Source organism: Echinops telfairi, unplaced genomic scaffold (assembly GCF_000313985.2).
Source record: "Echinops telfairi isolate 266 unplaced genomic scaffold, ASM31398v2 ScPeMD7_3533;HRSCAF=4204_0, whole genome shotgun sequence".
In the NCBI taxonomy this organism is placed as follows: Eukaryota; Metazoa; Chordata; class Mammalia; order Afrosoricida; family Tenrecidae; genus Echinops; species Echinops telfairi.
The window spans coordinates 31344108-31353136 of NW_022107431.1; the positions used below are offsets into that span (position 1 = coordinate 31344108).

The 9029-nt window shown below is 38.8% G+C and overlaps 1 protein-coding gene across 1 annotated transcript in view; it reads right to left on the reverse strand.

Annotated features, from left to right (window-relative positions):
- Positions 1–1773: 1773 nt before the first annotated feature.
- The window catches only part of CCDC28A (coiled-coil domain containing 28A), a 10320-nt gene continuing 3064 nt past the window's right edge, over positions 1774–9029 (reverse strand). The window contains 4 exon segments of the mRNA XM_013004449.2: positions 1774–2024; positions 3910–3932; positions 5305–5459; positions 7573–7736. Coding sequence (XP_012859903.1) covers positions 1970–2024; positions 3910–3932; positions 5305–5459; positions 7573–7736 — 397 coding nt within the window. The 3' untranslated portion in view covers positions 1774–1969.

The following is a 9029-nucleotide window of genomic DNA, read 5'->3' on the forward strand; positions in this document are numbered from 1 at the left end:
ACAGTGACTACATAGCTTCTTATTCTCATCTAGGCAGAGTTTTGGGTGCCTTACGGTGACATGGTCAAGGTGAATGAAGAGGACGTAAATGAGACAGTAAGACTGGCTACCTGAGATGGACAAATGAATCAACTGAATAAACAAGGCTGTCACAGATCCACAGGTAAGCAGCCTTTGCTTTACTCTTTCAGGAAACACCCAAGAAAATCACACCATTCTCCCCAGTAAACCTGCATTCTCTCAACCCAACGGCAGGTCTGAAAAGTGGCAGCCAACACGTTGGTGACTTTCTCGATTCTGGAAAGACCAATTCAGTGTTTCCTAAAGCAAGCGACAGAGGGGGGCTGGAGGGGGCGCTGCAAAAGCAAATACCCACACTTCATCCTGGATTATGGGCTATCGTACAAGATTTTTTCATTGCCACGGGAATGCTGGGTAAATGCTTTTAAGCATTTTGAAAAGGAGGTGGTAGGTCAAATAAGTTTGGGAACCTAGAAATTAGATAAACTCATCAAAAGTCCTTAAAATAAAAATTACTAAATTAGCCTCATTCCATGGGTTCTAACTGCATCCTCCCCAACCCTGCTCCCAGGTAGGCTTGTTTCTATGGCTTGCAACACCTAGGCAGAAACTTGGTTTTCTTTCCACAGAGTAAGGATAACCAATGATGATGGATAAATACATTGTGCCATACCCATACAGAATATTATTTGGCCACAAAAAGGAACTAATGTACTCATATGTATTTGTATAGCATGGATGAATCTTGAAAGCAGGGGTTAAGTGAAAGGAGCCAGTCACAAAATATTATTGCTGTTATGATTCCTTTATCTTGGCCATTCCAGAGACAGGAAGTAGATTACTGGTTCCTTGGGGCTGAGAAGGCTCACTTGGGGCTGAGATGGGGGCACAGACATGATAGTTAATGAGGGTTTTGGGGGGTTGGGGGAGGAGAGTTGCATAACTGAGAACCATTAAATTATAAACTTTAGAAGGGTACATTTTATCTATCTCATAAAATCTATATATGAAATCTATCTTAATGTAGATTTATGAAATATATCTTAATAAAGGAGCTTAGAAGAGGTAATTGTGCTAATATTCATATATGCTGAACCTTAAAGAGTGTTAGCTTGCATCTTGCCAACATTAAGTTATTAATCTCATTTTCTAGATTAAGAATTAAGACTTGGAGAAAATGGATGCATGAATGAGGTTCATATCAATGGGTCTCAGGGCGATAGAGTCCCCCTCCTATACCAGCTATACCAGCATTAAACCTGTGAACTGCGTGCAAAATTTGCAAGACAAAGTTCATTTTAGAATCTCCAATTTAGTAAAGCACAGGTTCATTTTTAAGGATTGACCTTTGTATTTCCTCATCAAAGGCAACAGATCAGAGAACAGACGCTCGAGATTCATTTAAAACCATCACTTTTATTAAAAATAGCAAATTTCACATATACTTATTTAGCAATTCATCATCATTGGCCACTGAGAAACACAGTACCAGAAGTGTGCCCTGATTGTCCAAAGTAAACTGTTGTCTAAAGCGCAGCTGCCTCACAAAGCCTGTGCATAAGCAGCTTAACAGCAACCCTGCGGGAGTTTGGTGAGCTCAGGAAGGAAGGACAGATCCTTCAGCCCTGTCAAGGACATTTAGCACAATGCATTTCAAGTATAACCCCATAAGGCAACAATTTAAAGCATAGCAGCACAATCCCTGCACCCCATCTCCTGATGAAGCCTCCACCCCCCCCACCCCCACCCCCATCCCCCAGGCCTCGGCCTCCAGTTATAGTGAGTTACAGCAAGTCAAGCGTACTACAAGCAGAAGGTGAAAACACTCAGCGCATTTGCACTTCCCTTTAATTTCTTGTGGTAGAAGGGCCATCTGCTACTGGCACCCACTGGAAAAGTAAAGAACATTCCTTTCTTCAAATCACAAGAAAGCAGGCGATGTTTCTTTTTAGCGGGCAGAAGCATTGGGAACATCTTGTGCATCTGCCAAGTGGAGTTTCTGTCTGAGCTCATGAGTTAAGAAAACCGTCATTCTGTAATGAGTGATCTGGATATTATCCCTAGGGGCTCGAAAATAGAGGAGTTAAAAGAAATCAGGGAGACTCAAGGGAGAAGGCCCCATGTTGCCTTTTACAAAACTTAAACCTAAAATGAAAGAAACTGAAACCTATTAAGATAGTTTTAAAATGTAGTGAAGTAATTATTCTGTCTAGAATTCAAAGGTTTGTTTTTTTAACGTACAGGATTAGCCTACATTGTGAATTGCAATACAGCACAGACTTATTTTAAGGCAGCAAAGAGTCATTTTCAGGGTAAGAAGTGGACTAGAGGCAATGAAGAAAATATTTACTGGATTTTTAAGACATTCATGTGAGTAGAAGGCATTAATCACCTTTTGGGAAAAGTTTCTTTGAAAAAAATTGTAAAACTCTTATGATTTTTCAACACTAAACTTTTAACTATCCCTTGAAAAATTAGAAAAGAATAGAATTTCTGCTCCTATTTTCTCTAAGACTTCTCATCACTGCCTTTCTTTTCCCTCTTTTAGAGAGAAGGAAGTGGTGGGACAGTAAGTCTGAATATTTAAAAGAAGTTCAAAGAACAAACAACAACAAAGAACGCAGGGCTACCCCTGAGAAAAGCATTTGCATTAACTCCCATTTGACCCGGTCCTTTCAGCCTCTCCTGACAATGACACCTTAGAGTGATCTTTCTTCCCAGTTCACATGGCTTCGGGATGCCTTTTTCTTCATTTGTAAAACGGGAAGTAGACTACCACTTCCAAGGGAAGGATCAAACGAGATCATTTGTATAAAACTTGGCAGAGTGCGTAGTCAATAAAGATTAGCTATTCATTACTGTTACTGGATTTTTATAGCCCACCCTCAGCCATAACAATAGTATATAATGTTGTAGCAAGAATACTCATTTCATATACACAAAATAAATAAGAAAAAAAAACACACACATAAATCACGCATGTATGTGTGTATATATATATGTATATGTACATATATAGATTTATGGGGGTATCAAAAAATTCATGGAAAAAAAAAAGGAATTAAAAGATGATGGAATTTCTCTGTAACATCTTGAAGCCCTCTCATCCTGCAGAGGAAGCTTGGGAATGTTAAATAATTTGCCCAAAGCCACACTCTAAACATCGGCAGGGCCAAATCTCAAACACCATCTCTCCTTCAACAACCCATCTCCCAGTTCACTGAGGGCTCCGAGGGCTCGCTGTGCCTCTCTGTTGAAGCTCCCGTCTAGCCAGAGCGGTTCTTACTGTTGTTACGCACTTCACCTTGAGCCCATCGTTAAGTTCAGAAATACATTTTGGAAAGTCTCTGGAAGAAATGTTCTAAAATGAAATGAGGAAGAAAAAAAAAAGTTTTTTTATGTGCTCTTTGGTCCTAACATATCTTCTGTACACTAAATTATTCAAATGCCATTTACAAGCTATGTAAGCATCCCTTGAAGAAAGGCTGCATTTCAATTACAACTATTATTCAAATTTATGCTTCTAAAAGAGACTATATAATGATCTTAAGTTAGTCCAGTATTAACGCTAGATAACCAACCACCATTTAGGCTTGAATCTGAGATTAAAAATAAATTATATGGCAACTGGCCTAGTCCTCAATTCTGCTGATTAGGGAGGAAAAATAGTTTGGTTTTAAAATTCAAAAGAATATAAAACTAACAGAAACAATATTTTCCTATCAAAAACCCTCAGAAAATCCCATCTGGAAATCTACAGGAAAGAGAAGCGCCCCAGGTTGTTCTTCACGACCAAACAACCTCGCCTTCCAAAGTTGGCTGCAGTTGGCTACTCGCCAGAAATCACAAATCATACACTTTCCACTCTTGGTCATAGGCAAAGGATACATGGAAGAATTCAATTCTTCTAACTGCAACAAGAGGGAAAAAAACCATTTTAATTTTCATAAGATAATTATCATAAGTAGAGCCTTGTTAACTATCATTTTTTTAAAGTTGAAAGCAACTCTTTCTAAACATTCCAGGGTAGGATAATTCACTTAGACAAAATAATAATAATGTAGCTTTAATAGTTATTAAGCAAGGATATTAGGGAAGATTTAAAACATTCACTAAAATTGGATGTTTTATAAATTCTTAAAACTACGTGTAATTTAAAGTAGTCTCTCATAATAGTTTTATTTTTTAACAGCTGATATTTTAATGATCAAAATCATTTAAACATTTATGGCTTCAAAAGCTCTCACAGGCCTTTTGTCCTCAGTATGATGCATACTTCATCACTTCTCTTTTGCAGACAGAATAGCTGAGCTACAGAACTGTTAACTAAACTGCCCCGTGTTACTGCTACCATGCAAATGTAGAACTTAAACTGAACAAAAATATTCAAGTTTCAAAGTCCATGTTATTTTAACCATACTAAAATGACTCTTCTAAATGTATACCAAATCAAGAATTCGTTTGTTAAAAAGAACAAAAATGAATTGGTAAAAGGAAATACTGTATATACTCGAGTATAAGCCAACCCGAATATCAGCCGAGGTAGCTAATTTTACCACAAAAACTGCATTAAAAATGTGCTGAAAACCTTGGTTTATACACGAGCACATACAGTACGTGCAAGCTGAACACAGTAGACTTGGAAACGTCTACCCACAAAATTTCCCTCAAGTAACTTATTTAAAAGATAGAAAAGAGGACAAGAGATTAACTCTTCTTGTAACCATGGCCAAATGAACTAAATTACCATAAACTCATGGTTCTGTATTTAAAAGTAATCGACTATCACCAAAATAAATAACCCAAGACATATTAATCTTGTCAGGAAAAGGTATTTTGACATGCTGCTCTTTAGATCTTACATATACAGAATCAAATACTTCATTTTTAGATATCCCAGAAGGCTCAGAATACATGATCAGATCTAAATAGACTCATCCCCTTAGAGAATATTTTAAAAACATGATGAACCTTGAAAACATTATGCGATGTAAAAGAAGTTAAGACACAAAAGGCCACATATCTTATCACTATTTTTTTTTGAAACGTCCAAAACAGGCACATCTATAAAGACAGAAAATGGTTGCTAGGGAGAGGAGGGAGGGAAAAGGGGAGGTGCAGGGCTCCTCCTTGGGGGTGATGGGAAGGTGCTGGAGTAGATCGTGATGATGGTTACACAACATTGCAAACATACATACGCAAAGTCACCAAGGTAGATGGTGCAAAAGGGCCTACGTGACGAGTTTTACATTCCGTGAACTTAAAAAAAAGAGTGGTGCTCACATCGGACAGAAGCCTGTCCAGATTGGCGTCACTGGCTGCTTTTCTCTTTTCCTCAGGAAGTTCCTCCAACTCCCCATAGAGCTCCAGATTCAAGCGAGCTAATTTCTCTTGCATTCCCCGAACATGTTCCATCTGTTCAATGGAACATTCATTTCCTGGGGGGAAATTACAAAGCATTAATAAAAATGAGGAAAGTTAAAACTGACAACCTTGAGGAAAACTTTAAAATAAAGGCACTAATAAAGACACTGTTAACCTTTCTTTTAAAAATTATACTGTTTAATGACTGTATATTCCCAGTGTATAATAACAAATCAAATTTATGACTATGAAATCAATGCTGGACCTAAACAATGTGTGGGGCATCTGTGATGGTTAGGGATTATGTCAACGAGACACTCCTGGGAACGGTAGGGGCGGGGCTCAACCGATCAGTTGCGTCACTGCTTGATGACACCTCTTTGTGTCATAAGCTTTTTGTACAAGAGAACAAGGAGAGTCGAATTCTCTTCGGCCCTTCGCCTTCTGTCAGAGCTGAATCTTAAGTCTGGTTCCTTGATCTCCTGTAGTGTCACCCCTCAATCCCAGGATTTGTCAGCAGACCACCTACAGCAGATTCATTCCGTCAACCTTGAACCTCTGCATCCACCAGCCTGTGCGCCCTGCTCTCTCGCCTGGTCTTCCTGCTTCCAGTTAATCAGTTTCCATGATTCAGGAGAAGCCTAACTTGAACCTGACTGAACTTACCAATTTCTACAGTTGTGTAAGCCATTTCTTGCTATAATCTCTTTCTTTGGACAGCACATACCCACATCACTGGTTGTGCTTCCCTAGAGAACCCAAACTAAGACAGCATCACAGAAAATATTTTTTAAATGCAAAATCATCCCTTAATTACAGAAAATTCACACATACACATACTCAATATTAATATCATTTATGAAACCATTAAACTAAAGAAACTATCTCACTGCTATTTAGTCAACCCTGGAGAACTGCTGGTGGGTTCCAAGGCTGTAACGCTTTCTGGGGCTGACCACCTCACTGGCTCTCAGCAACTCACAGAGCTTCAATTAGGGGCATGTGTAACCATGCTTGGTCCCATCTGTCTTCATGAAAAAAACACTGACTCCTTTTACATTCAAAAGGTAGGGATCCTGGGCAAGAAACAGTTTTAAAAGTCACAAAAATGATTCTGAGATTTAAAAAAAAATTATTATATAACTCTCAAACTCACTGCTACCGAGCTGATGCCTACTCATAGCGACACTATAGGACAGGGTAGAACTGCCCCGAGTTTCTTTCTCCCCCCAAATCTATGACACTACGTAAAACATATTTGAACTGATGAAAGGTATGCTATTTATCTGTTACACTTTCAAGATACTACACAGAAGCATTTAATTGAGTGGATCATAATAAAGTATAGACAACACTGCAAAAAATAGGAATTCCAGAAAACTTCATTGTGTTCACACAGAACCTGTACACAGACCAAGAGACAGCCGTTCAAACAGAACCACAGTAATTCAAACAGACAGTAGTTCATACAAAACAAGAGAATAATAGTGGTTTAAAATCAGGAAACGTATATTTCAGGCCAATATCCGTTCACCATACTGATTCAATCTGTATGCTAAGCAAACAATCCAAGAAGCTGGGCTATACGAAGAAGAATGTGACATGAAAATTGCAGAAGGAATCATTACCAACAGACGGTACAACCTTGCTTAATGAATGTGAAGAGGAGTTGAAGTACGTGCTGATGGTGCTCAAAGACTAGCATTCAGTCATAGACTTCAACAAAAAGAAAACAAAAATACAACTTGACCCATACGCAACATCATCAGAGAAAAGGTTGAAGATACTACAGATTTTATAAGGCAGACCCTCCATGAGATGGAGTACACTTGATGCAACAATGGCTCAAACACAGGAATAACTGTGGGACAGTGCAGGACTAAGCAGTGTTTCTTTCTTTGCACATATAATTGCTGAGCCAGAAATGCCTGGGACTAACAATCACAATCTTAACTGTGCCTTTAGATTTTTACAATTTTCCCGAAATTTTAGAAGGCAAATTATGATTCATTTCAAAATCTGGAATGACTGCATTTTGTCTGTGAATTCTAATTCTTTTTCTCTGTTAAAAAAGAGGAAATGATGCTTCTAAGAGGGATAGTAAAACACACAAATCCACACAGAACTGAAATAGGATGCAAACACCTTGGACAGAATAAGTAATAAAGAGAAAAACCCATTGCTTACCAAATGCTTGAAGTTTTCCAGAATGAAAATCATTCAAAAGACTGAGGAGGCCTCTCTCCATCTCTTGCACATCGGAGACGTCGGTGAGGAAGGAGTGCTGAATCGGAGCTGACGGGACACCCTTTCCTTCTCCAGCCTGGGGTTTGCTCTTTTCCTTCGTCACTCTGCAAGAATGCAATTAACTTTAATTACACCTTTTCAGGTGTGTCTGCATTAAGCAAAACGAGTAAATTAAATAGAATTCACCTTAAAAACAAGAAACCATTAAAAAGGCAACATTAAATAAAAACAGTTACATGCATCAAGCCAGAAACCCAAACAAGTTTTGAGAATCTCCAATGAGCGTATGAAACATGACTGAACTACTAAGGCTCATGGAGGAGTCTTCAAAAGAGTCCGTGGCAATGCTTACTGTGAAAATACTATGCATACATTTCATTTCTCTCCCCACCAGAAGAAATCCATATTAACCCACTCTAACATATCTGAAGAGGATCTGGTTTAAGGCATTCAGAGGGGTAGGAAATCAGTTTGCAAAGAGCCCCTATCGGAGCAACATGAATTCTGCTAAAATCAAAACAAGAACACATCTCAAGTTTATGCCACTTTAGAGAAGGGTTAAGTAATTGTTTTTTAAACTAGCTTAAAAAAAAAACCCTGCTGTTGAATGAATTCCAACTCTGAATGACCCTATATAGAATGTCTGAGACTACACATTTTTATGGGAACACACAGCCTCACCTTTCTTTCTCCTTTGGAGCAGATGGTGGGTTTGAGTCACCAACCTTGCACTCAGCAGCCCACCACCTAAACCACAGTGCTACCAAGACTCCTTCTAGAAGAGGGTCTAGAAATGCAATTATGATGAGACATACAATGCTGCATAAAAACAAAGAATGAACTTTAAAATCGCTTACCTTTCTTTTCCCCCTAATGTGTATTTATGATCATACTGAAAACCCAAGTTATAAACTCCCTCAGGAGGCCCGCCCCCTTTCAATGGGATCCCTTAATCAAAGGCAACCCTGTAACTGCTGTTTATCATTCAGAACCCACAAGAATATCACTTTCCCAGTATTCCTGTATCTCCGGCTGCCACTTTTGTTTCCTCAAAGACAAGAGTATCAGCAGTGGAGCACGGTCTGTTGTGCCATTCCAAGAGTTGACTGCTGCCTGCCTCATTTCCACACCTGGTTCTCCTCAGGACTTTACATCTGACAGCAAGCTTATGTGATCATCCTAAGAGTGAGTGCTGAGAGGTAGGGGCTAGCGGGGAGGGAGGGGTAAAAATGAGCCGATGCCAAGGGCTTGGGTGAAGAGTGGATGTTTTGAGAATGATGAGGGCAATGAATGTACAAATGTGCTTTACACAATTGATGTATGTATGGATTGTGATAAGAGATGTATGAGCCCCTAATAAAATGATTTTTTTTTAAAGACAAAAAAACAAACAAAAC